The 15679-nt window shown below is 60.6% G+C and overlaps 1 protein-coding gene across 1 annotated transcript in view; it reads left to right on the forward strand.

Annotated features, from left to right (window-relative positions):
* Window positions 1-12: 12 nt before the first annotated feature.
* LOC106896292 (spectrin beta chain, non-erythrocytic 4-like) overlaps window positions 13-15679 on the forward strand; it is a gene marked incomplete at both ends in the record, with an annotated part of 18576 nt that continues 2909 nt past the window's right edge. Inside the window, 13 exons of the mRNA XM_014956126.1 lie at window positions 13-93; window positions 217-332; window positions 612-724; window positions 5371-5558; window positions 5659-5776; window positions 5873-6031; window positions 6231-6533; window positions 6797-6947; window positions 7067-7937; window positions 8027-8164; window positions 11762-12518; window positions 12652-12854; window positions 13140-13284. Of these exons, the coding sequence (XP_014811612.1) occupies window positions 13-93; window positions 217-332; window positions 612-724; window positions 5371-5558; window positions 5659-5776; window positions 5873-6031; window positions 6231-6533; window positions 6797-6947; window positions 7067-7937; window positions 8027-8164; window positions 11762-12518; window positions 12652-12854; window positions 13140-13284 (3343 nt within the window). The remainder of the gene's footprint in view (window positions 94-216; window positions 333-611; window positions 725-5370; window positions 5559-5658; window positions 5777-5872; window positions 6032-6230; window positions 6534-6796; window positions 6948-7066; window positions 7938-8026; window positions 8165-11761; window positions 12519-12651; window positions 12855-13139; window positions 13285-15679) is intronic.

The following is a 15679-nucleotide window of genomic DNA, read 5'->3' on the forward strand; positions in this document are numbered from 1 at the left end:
TTGTCCCCACAGCTACCCCGAGGTGAACATCCAGAACTTCACCACCAGTTGGAGGGATGGCTTGGCCTTCAACGCCCTCATCCACAAGCACAGGTCCGTCCGGGGTTGGGGGGAGAGTTGGGGGTTGGAGGGGGACAACCCTGGACTCCTGGGTCCCCTCCGTGGGGTGGGGTTGGGGTGGGGTGGGGTCTTGAAGGTGCTGTGTCCCACTTGTAGGCCCGACCTCATCGACTTCCACAAGTTGACCAAGTCCAACGCGACCTACAACCTCCAACAAGCCTTCAACACGGCCGAGCAGCACTTGGGGCTCAGCAAACTGCTGGACCCCGAGGGTATGGGGTGGGGTGGGGTGGGGTGGGGTGTCTGTCCATCCATCCATCCATCTGTCCACCTTGGGGTGGGGGGGAGGACATCTCCACCCCTCCAGCTAATGGGTCCCAGCTTCGTTTTCCACCTTGAAGAGCTTCTTTTGGGTTGGGGTCAAGGTTGAGGGGAGCAACCTGGGGTTGGGGATGGGCTTTGCTGGGCCAGGGTTGGTGGTGGATGTAGGGGGGTGGACTTTGGGCAACCAAGGGGGGCTCGTGGACCAACACTTGGCCATCCCCAACCAGATGTCAACATGGAGGACCCTGATGAGAAGTCCATCATCACCTACGTGGTGTCCTTCTACCACTACTTCTCCAAGATGAAGGCTCTGGCCGTGGAGGGGAAGCGCATCGGGAAGGTGAGGGTTGGCCCACGCCCTGCAGCTCCGTGGGGTGACCCATCCCTTGGTCCATGGGGTGCCCCATCCTTTGCTCCATGGGGTTCCGGTTCCTCATCCTTTTCTCCGTGGGGTGGCCCATTCCTTGGTCCATAGGGTGGCCCATTCTTTGCTCCATGGGGTTCCTCATCATTTGCTCCATGGGTTGTCCCATCCCTGGCTCTGTGAGGTGCCCCATCCCTTGGTCCATGGGGTTCCTCATCCTTTGCTCCATGGGGTGCCCCATCTCTTGGTCCATGGGGTGCCCCATCTCTTGGTCCATGGGGTGCCCCATCCCTTGGTCCATAGGGTTCCCCATCCTTTGCTCCATGGGGTTCCTCATCCTTCTTTCCATGGGGTGCCCCATCCTTTGCTCCATGGGATGTCCCATCCCTGGTTCCATGAGATTCCCCATCCTTTGCTCCATGGTGTTCCCCATCCTTTTCTCCATGGGGTGCCCCATCCCTTGGTCCATGAGGTGGCCCATCCTTTGCTCCATGAGATTCCCCATCCCTTGGTCCATAGGGTTCCTCATCCTTTGCTCCATGGGTTGTCCCATCCCTGGCTCCATGGGGTGCCCCATCATCTGGCCGTGGAGGGGAAGCGCATCGGGAAGGTGAGGGTTGGCCCACGCCCTGCAGCTCCGTGGGGTGACCCATCCCTTGGTCCATGGGGTGGCCCATCCCTTGGTCCATGGGGTTCCCCATCCTTTTCTCCATGGGGTTCCTCATCCTTTTCTCCGTGGGGTGGCCCATTCCTTGGTCCATAGGGTGGCCCATTCTTTGCTCCATGGGGTTCCTCATCATTTGCTCCATGGGTTGTCCCATCCCTGGCTCTGTGAGGTGCCCCATCCCTTGGTCCATGGGGTTCCTCATCCTTTGCTCCATGGGGTGCCCCATCTCTTGGTCCATGGGGTGCCCCATCTCTTGGTCCATGGGGTGCCCCATCCCTTGGTCCATAGGGTTCCCCATCCTTTGCTCCATGGGGTTCCTCATCCTTCTTTCCATGGGGTGCCCCATCCTTTGCTCCATGGGATGTCCCATCCCTGGTTCCATGAGATTCCCCATCCTTTGCTCCATGGTGTTCCCCATCCTTTTCTCCATGGGGTGCCCCATCCCTTGGTCCATGAGGTGGCCCATCCTTTGCTCCATGAGATTCCCCATCCCTTGGTCCATAGGGTTCCTCATCCTTTGCTCCATGGGTTGTCCCATCCCTGGCTCCATGGGGTGCCCCATCCCTTGGTCCATAGGGTTCCTCATCCTTTGCTCCATGGTGTTCCCCATCCTTTTCTCCATGGGGTGCCCCATCCCTTGGTCCATAGGGTTCCTCATCCTTTGCTCCATGGGGTTTCCCATCCCTGGCTCCATGGGGTGCCCCATCCCTTGGTCCATAGGGTTCCTCATCCTTTGCTCCATGGTGTTCCCCATCCTTTTCTCCATGGGGTGCCCCATCCCTTGGTCCATAGGGTTCCTCATCCTTTGCTCCATGGGGTGCCCCATCCCTTGGTCTGTGGGGTGGCCCATCCTTTGCTCCATGGTGTTCCCCATCCTTTTCTCCATGGGGTGCCCCATCCCTTGGTCCATAGGGTTCCTCATCCTTTGCTCCATGGTGTTCCCCATCCTTTTCTCCATGGGGTGCCCCATCCCTTGGTCCATAGGGTTCCTCATCCTTTGCTCCATGGTGTTCCCCATCCTTTTCTCCATGGGGTGCCCCATCCCTTGGTCCATGGGGTGCCCCATCCCTTGGTCCATGGTGTTCCCCATCCTTTTCTCCATGGGGTTCCCCATCCTTTGCTCCATGGGGTTCCCCATCCTTTTCTCCATAGGGTGGCCCATCCTTTGCTCCATGGGGTGCCCCATCCCCTGGTCCATAGGGTGGCCCATCCTTTGCTTCATGGTGTTCCCCATCCTTTCCTCCATGGGTTGTCCCATCCCTGGCTCCGTGAGGTGCCCCATCCCTTGGTCCATGGGGTGGCCCATTCTTTGCTCCATGGGGTTCCTCATCCTTTTCTCCATGGGGTGTCCCATCCTTTGCTCCATGGGGTTCCCCATCCTTTTCTCCATGGTGTGCCCCATCCCTTGGCCCATAGGGTTCTTCATCATCATACTTTGGTCCATGGTGTGCCCCATTCTTTGCTCCATAGGGGTCCATGGGATGTCCCATCCCTGGTTCCATGAGATTCCCCATCCTTTGCTCCATGGTGTTCCCCATCCTTTTCTCCATGGGGTGCCCCATCCCTTGGTCCATGAGGTGGCCCATCCTTTGCTCCATGAGATTCCCCATCCCTTGGTCCATAGGGTTCCTCATCCTTTGCTCCATGGGTTGTCCCATCCCTGGCTCCATGGGGTGCCCCATCCCTTGGTCCATAGGGTTCCTCATCCTTTGCTCCATGGTGTTCCCCATCCTTTTCTCCATGGGGTGCCCCATCCCTTGGTCCATAGGGTTCCTCATCCTTTGCTCCATGGGGTGCCCCATCCCTTGGTCTGTGGGGTGGCCCATCCTTTGCTCCATGGTGTTCCCCATCCTTTGCTCCATGGGGTGCCCCATCCCCTGGTCCATAGGGTGGCCCATCCTTTGCTTCATGGTGTTCCCCATCCTTTCCTCCATGGGTTGTCCCATCCCTGGCTCCGTGAGGTGCCCCATCCCTTGGTCCATGGGGTGGCCCATTCTTTGCTCCATGGGGTTCCTCATCCTTTTCTCCATGGGGTGTCCCATCCTTTGCTCCATGGGGTTCCCCATCCTTTTCTCCATGGTGTGCCCCATCCCTTGGCCCATAGGGTTCTTCATCATTTGCTCCATGGGTTGTCCCATCCCTGGCTCTATGAGGTTCCCCATCCTTTGCTCCATGGGGTGCCCCATCCCTTGGTCCATGGTGTGCCCCATTCTTTGCTCCATAGGGTTCCTCATCCTTTGCTCCATGGGTTGTCCCATCCCTTGGCCCATAGGGTTCTTCATCATTTGCTCCATGGGTTGTCCCATCCCTGGCTCTATGAGGTTCCCCATCCTTTGCTCCATGGGGTGCCCCATCCCTTGGTTCATGGGGTGGCCCATGCCTTGGTCCATGGGGTTCCTCATCCTTTGCTCCATGGGGTGCCTCATCCTTTTCTCCATGGGGTGCCCCATCCCTTGGTCCATAGGGTTCCTCATCCATTGCTCCATTGGGTTCCTCATCCTTTGCTCCATGGGGTGTCCCATCCCTGGCTCTGTGAGGTGCCCCATCCCTTGGTCCATGGTGTTCCCCATCCTTTTCTCCATGGGGTGCCCCATCCCTTGGTCCATAGGGTTCCTCATCCTTTGCTCCATGGGGTGCCCCATCCCTTGGTCTGTGGGGTGGCCCATCCTTTGCTCCATGGTGTTCCCCATCCTTTGCTCCATGGGGTGCCCCATCCCCTGGTCCATAGGGTGGCCCATCCTTTGCTTCATGGTGTTCCCCATCCTTTCCTCCATGGGTTGTCCCATCCCTGGCTCCGTGAGGTGCCCCATCCCTTGGTCCATGGGGTGGCCCATTCTTTGCTCCATGGGGTTCCTCATCCTTTTCTCCATGGGGTGTCCCATCCTTTGCTCCATGGGGTTCCCCATCCTTTTCTCCATGGTGTGCCCCATCCCTTGGCCCATAGGGTTCTTCATCATTTGCTCCATGGGTTGTCCCATCCCTGGCTCTATGAGGTTCCCCATCCTTTGCTCCATGGGGTGCCCCATCCCTTGGTCCATGGTGTGCCCCATTCTTTGCTCCATAGGGTTCCTCATCCTTTGCTCCATGGGTTGTCCCATCCCTTGGCCCATAGGGTTCTTCATCATTTGCTCCATGGGTTGTCCCATCCCTGGCTCTATGAGGTTCCCCATCCTTTGCTCCATGGGGTGCCCCATCCCTTGGTTCATGGGGTGGCCCATGCCTTGGTCCATGGGGTTCCTCATCCTTTGCTCCATGGGGTTCCTCATCCTTTTCTCCATGGGGTGCCCCATCCCTTGGTCCATAGGGTTCCTCATCCATTGCTCCATTGGGTTCCTCATCCTTTGCTCCATGGGGTGTCCCATCCCTGGCTCTGTGAGGTGCCCCATCCCTTGGTCCATGGTGTTCCCCATCCTTTTCTCCATGGTTTGTCCCATCCCTGGCTCCATGGTGTTCCCCATCCCTTGGCCCATGGGGTGCCCCATCCTTTCCTCCATGGGGTGCCCCATCCCTTGGTCCATGGTGTTCCCCATCCTTTGCTCCATGGGGTGGCCCATCCTTGTCTCCATGGGGTGCCCCATCCTTTGCTCCATGGGATGTCCCATCCCTCATGGTATTGTCCACCAGCAAGAACAGGACCATGCCGGTCCCTAGAGAAGCTGGTCCCTGGAGGTTGCACCTCCAACCACCCACGGTTGGTTGCTCAAGGAGCTTCTGTGGGACGTACCCCCGAGCCCCCACGCCGCTGACCCCCCGGGTTGTCCCACCAGGTTCTAGATCAAGCCATGGAGATCGAGGCCATCATCATGGTATTGTCCACCAGCAAGAACAGGACCATGCCGGTCCCTAGAGAAGCTGGTCCCTGGAGGTTGCACCTCCAACCACCCACGGTTGGTTGCTCAAGGAGCTTCTGTGGGACGTACCCCCGAGCCGGTGACCCACCAGGTTGTCCCACCAGGTTCTAGATCAAGCCATGGAGATCGAGGCCATCATCGAGCGGTACGAGGCGCTGGCGGCCGAGCTGCTGGCCTGGATCCACCACACCATCACCATCATCAGCAACCAGAAGTTCGCCAACTCCCTCACGGGGGTCCAGCAGCAGCTCCAGGCCTTCACCGCCTTCTGCACCTTGGAGAAACCCGTCAAGTGAGCACCTTCTGGGGTGGGGAGGACAACCCTGGGATGGTGTGGACACACACACCCCCATCCCGTGGTCGTATCTTGACCCGGTGGTGCCACCTTGTAGGTTCCAGGAGAAGGGGAACCTGGAGGTCCTGCTCTTCACCATCCAGAGCAAACTCCGGGCCAACAACCGCAAACTCTACGTCCCCAGCGAGGGCAAGAGCATCTCCGACATCAATAAGGTGCTGGTGGGACAAGGAGGTGACCTCTCCATCCCAGGGGGACCTCCCAGAAAGGTGGAGGACCTCCTCGGTGACCTCCCGTGTCCCACCCCTCAGGCTTGGACCTGCTTGGAGAAGGCAGAGCACGAGCGGGAGGTGTCGTTGCGCAACGAGTTGATCCGGCAGGAGAAGTTGGAGCTTCTGGCCCAACGTTTCGACCACAAGGCCGTCATGAGGGAGACGTGGTTGAACGAGAACCAACGGCTGGTCTCACAGGTGGGATGGGGTGGGTGGGGTGGACTCAGTGGGGCAGGACCCCTGGGGCCTCTCCCTGGCCCTGGTAGGGTGAGAAGAACCTGGTAGGGTGAGAAGAACCCAAGGCTTGGGTGGTGGGACCTCCTGGTGGGCCTCGTTGGGCTCCTTGGTTGATCAGAAAGGGGTCCAACCCTACTTGATGGCATCTCCCAACCTCCAGGACAACTTCGGCTACGACCTCCCGGCGGTGGAGGCCGCCATGAAGAAGCACGAGGCCATCGAGGCCGACATCTCCTCCTACCAAGAGCGCATCCAGGTGGTGGTGGAGCTGGCCCTGGAGATGGAGTCCGAGGGCTACTATGACACCAAACGCATCAGCGCCCAGAAGGACAACATCTTGAGACAGTGGGGACTCTTGACCGAGCTGGTCTGCGCCCGCCGGGCCCGTCTGGAGCAGAACCTGGCCCTGCAGAAGATCTTCCAGGAGATGGTCTACATGATTGACTGGATGGAGGAGATGCAGGTAGAGCTGGGGGCGTGGTGGGCACCAGGTATCTCCATGGAGGACCCATCCCTTCGTCCATGGGATGTCCCATCCTTTGCTCCATGGGTTGTCCCATCCCTTGGTCCACGGGGTGTCCCATCCATGGGGTGGGAAGCTCCAGTCCCCGTGGCCTCCTGTCCCCTTCCCCAGGTGCTCGGGGTGGCCCATCCCTTGCTCCACGGGGTTTCTCATCCATGGGGTGGGAAGCTCCAGTCGCCGTGGCCTCCTGTCCCCTTCCCCAGGTGCTGCTGGTCTCCAAGGACTTGGGGAAGCATCTTCTGGAGGTGGAGGACCTTCTGCAGAAACATGGGCTGCTGGAGGCCGACATCTCGGCCCAGACCGAGCGGGTGCAGGCCCTCAACGCCGCCGCCCTCAAGTTCTCCGAGCTGGAAGGTACCGTGGGGACACCACCAGGACCAGGAGATGGGAGGACCCCCTTGGGAAGGGTCAACCAAGGTCTTCAGGGTTCTTCTGTAGACCATCTCTGCTAAGATCTCCATCTCTCCTTCCAGGCTACCAACCCTGTGACCCCCAGATCATCTGCAACCGGGTCAACCACGTCCAAACCTGCCTGGAGGAACTGGGAGAACTGGCGGGCAAGAGACGCAAGGAACTGGAGGACTCTCGCCAACTCTGGGCCTTCTTCCAGGAGATGGAGGAGGCCGAGGCGTGGATCCGTGAGAAGGAGCAGATCTTGGCCTCCAAAACCTGCGGCCGGGACCTGAGCAGCGTCTTGACCTTGACCAACAAGCACAAGAGCATGTTGGGTGAACTGGGGAGCCGTCGGGCCCTCTTGCACCAGAGCATGAAGAAAGGCGAGCAGATCTTGGCCAAGAAACGTTTCAGCCCCGGTGGGATCCAGGAGAAGATGCGGGAGGTCCGCCTCCGTTGGAAGAAGCTGGAGGAGGTGACGGGGTTACACCAACAACGTCTGCAGGAGGCCCTCAACTTCTTCCAGTTCAGCGCCGAGACGGACGATTTGGTGGCCTGGTTGCAGGACACCTACCGCATCGTCTCCAGCGATGACTTTGGCCACGATGACTATTCCACCCAAGCTCTTCTGAGGAAGCACCGGGCGGTGGTGGAAGAGGTGGAGAAGCACCGGGCGGCCGTCTTGGCTCTTCGCAAACAGTTGGCTCTTCTCGCCCCCGAACACCGACAAGGGGTGGACGTTCAGATCCGGGTGGTGGAGGTGGAGCAGCTCTACGGGGAGGTGGCCGAGGTGGCTGTCCTGAGACAACAGTGGCTTCAGGACGCCTTGGCCGTCTACAGGATGTTCAGCGAGGTCCACGCCTGCGAGGTGTGGGTGGACGAGAAGGAGCAGTGGTTGGAGAGGATGGAGGTGCCGGAGGAGCTGGATGAGGTTGAGGTGGTCCAACACAGGTGGGTGGGTGGGTGCGTGTGTGTGGACCTTTGGGGAGGACACACGGGTTCCTCGCCCCATGGTGGACCTCCATCGATCTTCTCCCCAGGTTTGAGAGCCTGGACCAGGAGATGAACAGCGTCATGGGACGCATCTTGGATGTCAACCAGGTGGTGCAGCAGTTGGTGGACGGGGGGCACCCCAGCTCGGAGGAGGTCCGCTCCTGCCAGGACCACCTCAACAGCAGGTATGGGGGTGGGGAGGGGGGGGCCGAGATGTGGGGCCAAGTCCACCCCAGGGGTCTGTGATCCTCAAGGTGGACCTCATCCTGCTCGGGGAGCTTCTTGGTTGGAGGAACCAGCTGTGGGGCTGCTGGTAGGCCCCAACCCTGTGGTTGTCCCAGCCTGGTGGGACATCTCCATGGGTTCCAGCTCTCCAGAGCCATGGGCCAAGCCCATCCTGGGGGTCCACAATGCCCAAGGTGGACCTCATCCTGCTTGGGGAGCTTCTTGGTTGGAGGAACCAGCTGTGGGGCTGCTGGTGGTCCCCAACCCTGTGGTTCTTCCAGCCTGGTAGGACATCTCCATGGGTTCCAGCTCTTTGGTGCAATAGCCCAAGCACTGGTGATGCCCAAGGTGGACCTCACCCTGCTTGGGGGCTCCTCGGGGATGGGGTCAAGCTGTGGGGCTGCTGGTAGTCCCCAACCCTGTGGTCCTCCCAGCCTGGTGGGACATCTCCATGGGTTCCAGCTCTCCAGAGCCATGGGCCAAGCCCATCTTGGGGGTCCACAATGCCCAAGGTGGACCTTACCCTGCTTGGGGAGCTTCTTGGTTGGAGGAACAAGCTGTGGGGCTGCTTGTAGACCCCAACCCTGTGGTTCTTCCAGCCTGGTGGGACATCTCCATGGGTTCCAGCTCTCCAGAGCCATGGGCCAAGCTCGTCTTGGGGGTCCACAATGCCCAAGGTGGACCTCATCCTGCTTGGGGAGCTTCTTGGTTGGGGGGTAACCAGCTGTGGGGCTGCTGGAAGGTTCCAGCCTGTGGTTCTCCCAGCCTGGTGGGACATCTCCATGGGTTCCAGCTCTCCAGAGCCATGGGCCAAGCCCATCCTGGGGGTCCACAATGCCCAAGGTGGACCTCACCCTGCTTGGGGGCTCCTTGGGGATGGGGCCAAGCTGTGGGGCTGCTTGTAGACCCCAACCTTGTGGTTCTTCCAGCCTGGTGGGACATCTCCATGGGTTCCAGCTCTCCAGAGCCATGGTCCAAGACCATCTTGGGGGTCTACAATGCCCAAGGTGGACCTCATCCTTGCCTGGGGGCTTCTTAGGGATGGGGCCAAGCTGTGGGGCTGCTTGTGGAGATGAACAGCGTCATGGGACGCATCTTGGATGTCAACCAGGTGGTGCAGCAGTTGGTGGACGGGGGGCACCCCAGCTCGGAGGAGGTCCGCTCCTGCCAGGACCACCTCAACAGCAGGTATGGGGGTGGGGAGGGGGGGGCGGACCCAAACCCTGTGGTTGTCCCACCAGGGTGGGACATCTCCATGGGTTCCAGCTCTCCAGAGCCATGGGTCAAGCCCATCTTGGGGGTCTACAATGCCCAAGGTGGACCTCATCCTGCCTGGGGCCTCCTTGGGGATGGGGGCCAAGCTGTGGGGCTGCTTGTAGACCCCAACCCTGTGGTTCTCCCAGCCTGGTGGGACATCCCTATGGAGTCCAGGTCTCCAGAGCCATGGGCCAAGACCATCTTGGGGGTCCACAATGCCCAAGGTGGCCGAGCTGTGGGGCCAAGTCCACCCCAGGGGTCCGTGATCCTCAAGGTGGACCTCATCCTGCTTGGGGAGCTTCTTGGTTGGAGGAACCAGCTGTGGGGCTGCTTGTAGACCCCAGCCCTGTGGTTCTTCCAGCCTGATGGGACATCTCCATGGGTTCCAGCTCTCCAGAGCCATAGGCCAATCCAAGGGTCCACAATGCCCAAGGTGGCCCTCATCCTGCTCAGGGAGCTTCTTGGTTGGAGGAACCAGCTGGGGGGCTGCTTGTAGACCCCAGCCCTGTGGTTCTTCCAGCCTGATGGGACATCTCCATGGGTTCCAGCTCTCCAGAGCCATAGGCCAATCCAAGGGTCCACAATGCCCAAGGTGGACCTCACCCTGCTTGGGGGCTCCTCGGGGATGGGGTCAAGCTGTGGGGCTGCTGGTAGTCCCCAACCCTGTGGTCCTCCCAGCCTGGTGGGACATCTCCATGGGTTCCAGCTCTCCAGAGCCATGGGCCAAGCCCATCTTGGGGGTCCACAATGCCCAAGGTGGACCTTACCCTGCTTGGGGAGCTTCTTGGTTGGAGGAACAAGCTGTGGGGCTGCTTGTAGACCCCAACCCTGTGGTTCTTCCAGCCTGGTGGGACATCTCCATGGGTTCCAGCTCTCCAGAGCCATGGGCCAAGCTCGTCTTGGGGGTCCACAATGCCCAAGGTGGACCTTACCCTGCTTGGGGAGCTTCTTGGTTGGAGGAACAAGCTGTGGGGCTGCTTGTAGACCCCAACCCTGTGGTTCTTCCAGCCTGGTGGGACATCTCCATGGGTTCCAGCTCTCCAGAGCCATGGGCCAAGCTCGTCTTGGGGGTCCACAATGCCCAAGGTGGACCTCATCCTGCTTGGGGAGCTTCTTGGTTGGGGGGTAACCAGCTGTGGGGCTGCTGGAAGGTTCCAGCCTGTGGTTGTCCCAGCCTGGTGGGACATCTCCATGGGTTCCAGCTCTCCAGAGCCATGGGCCAAGCCCATCTTGGGGGTCCACAATGCCCAAGGTGGACCTCATCCTGCTCGGGGAGCTTCTTGGTTGGAGGAACCAGCTGTGGGGCTGCTGGTGGTCCCCAACCCTGTGGTTCTTCCAGCCTGGTAGGACATCTCCATGGGTTCCAGCTCTCCAGAGCCATGGGCCAAGCCCGTCTTGGGGGTCTACAATGCCCAAGGTGGACCTCATCCTGCCTGGGGCCTCCTTGGGGATGGGGGCCAAGCTGTGGGGCTGCTTGTAGACCCCAACCCTGTGGTTCTCCCAGCCTGGTGGGACATCCCTATGGAGTCCAGGTCTCCAGAGCCATGGGCCAAGACCATCTTGGGGGTCCACAATGCCCAAGGTGGACCTCATCCTGCTCAGGGAGCTTCTTGGTTGGAGGAACCAGCTGTAGGGCTGCTGGTGGTCCCCAACCCTGTGGTTCTCCCACCAGGGTGGGACATCTCCATGGGTTCCAGCTCTCCAGAGCCATAGGCCAATCCAAGGGTCCACAATGCCCAAGGTGGACCTCATGCTGCTTGGGGGTTCCTGGGTGGGGTGAACCAGCTGTGGGGCTGCTGGTAGTCCCCAACCCTGTGGTCCTCCCAGCCTGGTGGGACATCTCCATGGGTTCCAGCTCTCCAGAGCCATGGGCCAAGCCCATCTTGGGGGTCCACAATGCCCAAGGTGGACCTCATCCTGCTTGGGGAGCTTCTTGGTTGGAGGAACCAGCTGTGGGGCTGCTGGTGGTCCCCAATCCTGTGGTTCTCCCAACCTGGTGGGACATCTCCATGGGTTCCAGCTCTCCAGAGCCATGGGCCAAGCCCATCTTGGGGGTCCACAATGCCCAAGGTGGACCTCATCCTGCTTAGGGAGCTTCTTGGTTGGAGGAACCAGCTGTGGGGCTGCTGGTAGTCCCCAACCCTGTGGTTCTTCCAGCCTGGTAGGACATCTCCATGGGTTCCAGCTCTCCAGAGCCATGGGTCAAGCCCATCTTGGGGGTCTACAATGCCCAAGGTGGACCTTAACCCTGGTGGCACGGCTCCATCCTGGTCTTGTCTCACCTCCGTCCCCATCCCCAGGTGGAACCGGGTGGTGGAACTGGTGGAGAGCAAGAAGAGCCAACTCAGCTCCGTCCTGAAGATCCAAAACTACCTGCTGGAGTGCAGCGAGATGAAGGCCCAGGTGAGGGAGAAGAGAAAAGCCATCGAAGCCACCCAATCGGGCGGCGGGGACTTGGGCGGCGTCTTGGCCTTGCAACGGCGTCTCTCCACCATGGAGGCGGCTTTGGTGGTCTTGGAACCTCGGTTGATGGAACTTCAACAAGAAGGAGAAGCTTTGGCCACCGCCCACCCCGGGAGGGCCTTGGAGATCTTGTTGCCCTTCGAGCAGATCAGCGAAGAGTGGGAGGCCCTCAAACGGGCCCTCCAAGGTTGCGAGGACTCCTTGACCATCGCTGGTCGCTTGCAACAGTTCATCCAAGACTTGGACAACTTCCTCGGTTGGTTGGTGAAGACCCAAGCGGCCGTGGCTTCCGAGGAGGTCCCCGACAGCTTGAGCCAAGCCGAGAAGTTGCTCAACCACCACGCGGCCCTCAAGGAGGAGATCAACGGCTACGAGGAGGACTACGCCAAGATCCAAGCGGCCAGCGACCTCCTGGCTTTGGAGGAGATGGAGGTCCCCTCCCTGTCCTTGCAGCAGTGGCTCCAGAAGTTGGACGCGGGTTGGGGCAAGTTGTTGCAGAGTTGGGAGAGGAGACGGGAGGTCCTGGTGCAGTCCCACGTCTTCCACCTCTTCCTCCGCGACGTCCAACAATGCGAGAGCAGCCTCTACAACCAGGTAGAACCTTCGGGTTGGGTGAAGGTCTTTGGGTTGGTTGGTTGGACCTTCTACTTGATCTTCTCCCCCTTCCCATCCCCCGGGGGAGGATGGAGTTGGGAGAAGAAAGGAGAACCTTCCTTCCCTTCTCCAGGAGTCCACCCTGGTCCACGCCGAGCTCCCCGACACGGTGGAAGGGGTCACCAACGCCATCAAGAAGCACAAGGACTTCACCACCACCTTGGAGCTCAACCTCCAGAAGATCCAGTTGGCCCTTCAAGCCGGAGAGAGCCTCCAACGACAAGGCAACCTCTACAGCGACCGGGTGGCCGAGGCCATGGAGGGTCTTCGCACCAAGTAGGTGGCCGGGGTGACAATGTCTTGACCAACGTGTCCCCCCCCCAACCCCCCAGGTCCCACCTGGGGACCACCTTGAGAAGACAATGATCAATGATGGAGGTGGATCTACTGGTGCATCCTCACCACGGCTGGTGGGGCAGGAGGAACACGGTGCCTCAGTTTCCCCGTTGGGTTAATTATCTTGATTGAGGTGGGGGTGGGGAGTTAATTAGGTGGTTAATTGGGGTGTTGAGGTTGGGGGGGGCGGGGTCAAGACTGAGGGACAACCCCCAACGCCTGCAGGAGCCACCGCAACTACCAGTTGGCCCAAGAGTGGATGCAACGTCTCCAGGACCACCTCGAGCTCCAGAAGTTCCTCCAGAATTGCCGAGAGGTAGGAGATGGAGACCCCCCCACCCCCCACCTTGACGTGGCCAAACTGGGAGTTGCTGGTGTCACCCCACGCTGCTGTCCTCAACTTTGGGGGGGGTCTGGATGGTTTTGGGGGGGCTCCCCTCAAGGGGACCCCTCTGGAGCTGGACCAGGGGGTCCTGACCCCCATAGATGTTCCTCAGCATCTCAGGAGGCTTCCCCAGTAACCATACTGGGAGCTGCTGGTGTCACCTCACACTGGTGTCACCATCTTTGGGGGGGTCTGGATGACTTTGGGGGGGCTCCCCACAAGGACACCCCCCCGGACCTGGACCAGGGGGTCTTCTCCTCCCCCAACCCCCCCATAGATGCTCCTCAGCATCTCAGGAGGCTTCCCCAGTAACCATACTGGGAGCTGCTGGTGTCACCTCACACTGGTGTCACCATCTTTGGGGGGGTCTGGATGACTTTGGGGGGGCTCCCCACAAGGACACCCCCCCGGACCTGGACCAGGGGGTCTTCTCCTCCCCCAACCCCCCCATAGATGCTCCTCAGCATCTCAGGAGGCTTCCCCAGTAACCATACTGGGAGCTGCTGGTGTCACCTCACACTGGTGTCACCATCTTTGGGGGGGTCTGGATGACTTTGGGGGGGCTCCCCACAAGGACACCCCCCCGGACCTGGACCAGGGGGTCTTCTCCTCCCCCAACCCCCCCATAGATGCTCCTCAGCATCTCAGGAGGCTTCCCCAGTAACCATACTGGGAGCTGCTGGTGTCACCTCACACTGGTGTCACCATCTTTGGGGGGGTCTGGATGACTTTGGGGGGGTCTGGATGACTTTGGGGGGGTCTGGATGACTTTGGGGGGGTCTGGATGACTTTGGGGGGGTCTGGATGACTTTGGGGGTGGGGAGGGGCAATTCCCCCCCCCTGGACCTGGACCAGGGGGTCCTTCCCCCCCCATAGATGCTCCTCAACATCTCAGGAGGCTTCCCCAGTGGCCAAACTGGGAGCTGCTGGTGTCACCCAACGCTGGTGTCACCATCTTTGGGGGGGTCTGGATGACTTTGGGGGTGGGGAGGGGCAATTCCCCCCCCCTGGACCTGGACCAGGGGGTCCTTCCCCCCCCATAGATGCTCCTCAACATCTCAGGAGGCTTCCCCAGTGGCCAAACTGGGAGCTGCTGGTGTCACCCAACGCTGGTGTCACCATCTTTGGGGGGGTCTGGATGACTTTGGGGGTGGGGAGGGGCAATTCCCCCCCCCTGGACCTGGACCAGGGGGTCCTTCCCCCCCCATAGATGCTCCTCAACATCTCAGGAGGCTTCCCCAGTGGCCAAACTGGGAGCTGCTGGTGTCACCCAACGCTGGTGTCACCATCTTTGGGGGGGTCTGGATGACTTTGGGGGTGGGGAGGGGCAATTCCCCCCCCCTGGACCTGGACCAGGGGGTCCTTCCCCCCCCATAGATGCTCCTCAACATCTCAGGAGGCTTCCCCAGTGGCCAAACTGGGAGCTGCTGGTGTCACCCAACGCTGGTGTCACCATCTTTGGGGGGGTCTGGATGACTTTGGGGGGGTGTGGATGACTTTGGGGGGTCTCCCCTCAAGGACACCCCCCCAGACATGGACCAGGGGGTCCTGCCCCCCCAAAATGCTCCTCAGCATCTCAGGAGGCTTCCCCAGCGGCCATACTGGGAGCTGCTGGTGTCACCTCACGTCGGTGTCACCATCTTTGGGGGGGTCGGGACGACTTTGGAGGTGGGGGGGGGCAATTTCCCCCACCCAAGATGGACCAGGGGGTCTTCTCCTCCCCCCACCCCCCATAGATGCTCCTCAGCATCTCAGGAGGCTTCCCCAGCGGCCATACTGGGAGCTGCTGGTGTCACCTCACGTCGGTGTCACCATCTTTGGGGGGGTCGGGACGACTTTGGAGGTGGGGGGGGGCAATTTCCCCCACCCAAGATGGACCAGGGGGTCTTCTCCTCCCCCCAGTCCCCTCATAGATGCTCCTCAGCATCTCAGGAGGCTTCCCCAGTGGCCAAACTGGGAGCTGCTGGTGTCACCTCACGTCGGTGTCACCATCTTTGGGGGGGTCGGGACGACTTTGGAGGTGGGGGGGGGCAATTTCCCCCCCAGAGATGGACCAGGGGGTCCCACTCCCCCCCATAGATGCTCCTCAGCATCTCAGGAGGCTTCCCCAGTGGCCATACTGGGAGCTGCTGGTGTCACCCCACATTGATGTCCCCACCTTTGGGGGGGTCTGGATGACTTTGGGGGTGGGGAGGGGCAATTCCCCCCCCCTGGACCTGGACCAGGGGGTCCTTCCCCCCCCATAGATGCTCCCCAGCATCTCAGGAGGCTTCCCCAGTGGGCATACTGGGAGCTGCTGGTGTCACCCCACACCGGTGTCACCACCTTTGGGGGGGTCTGGGTGACTTTGGGGGGGGGGGGGGCAATTTCCCCCGACAGG

This window comes from Calidris pugnax, unplaced genomic scaffold, assembly GCF_001431845.1.
Source record: "Calidris pugnax isolate Ruff unplaced genomic scaffold, ASM143184v1 scaffold325, whole genome shotgun sequence".
Classification (NCBI taxonomy): Eukaryota; Metazoa; Chordata; class Aves; order Charadriiformes; family Scolopacidae; genus Calidris; species Calidris pugnax.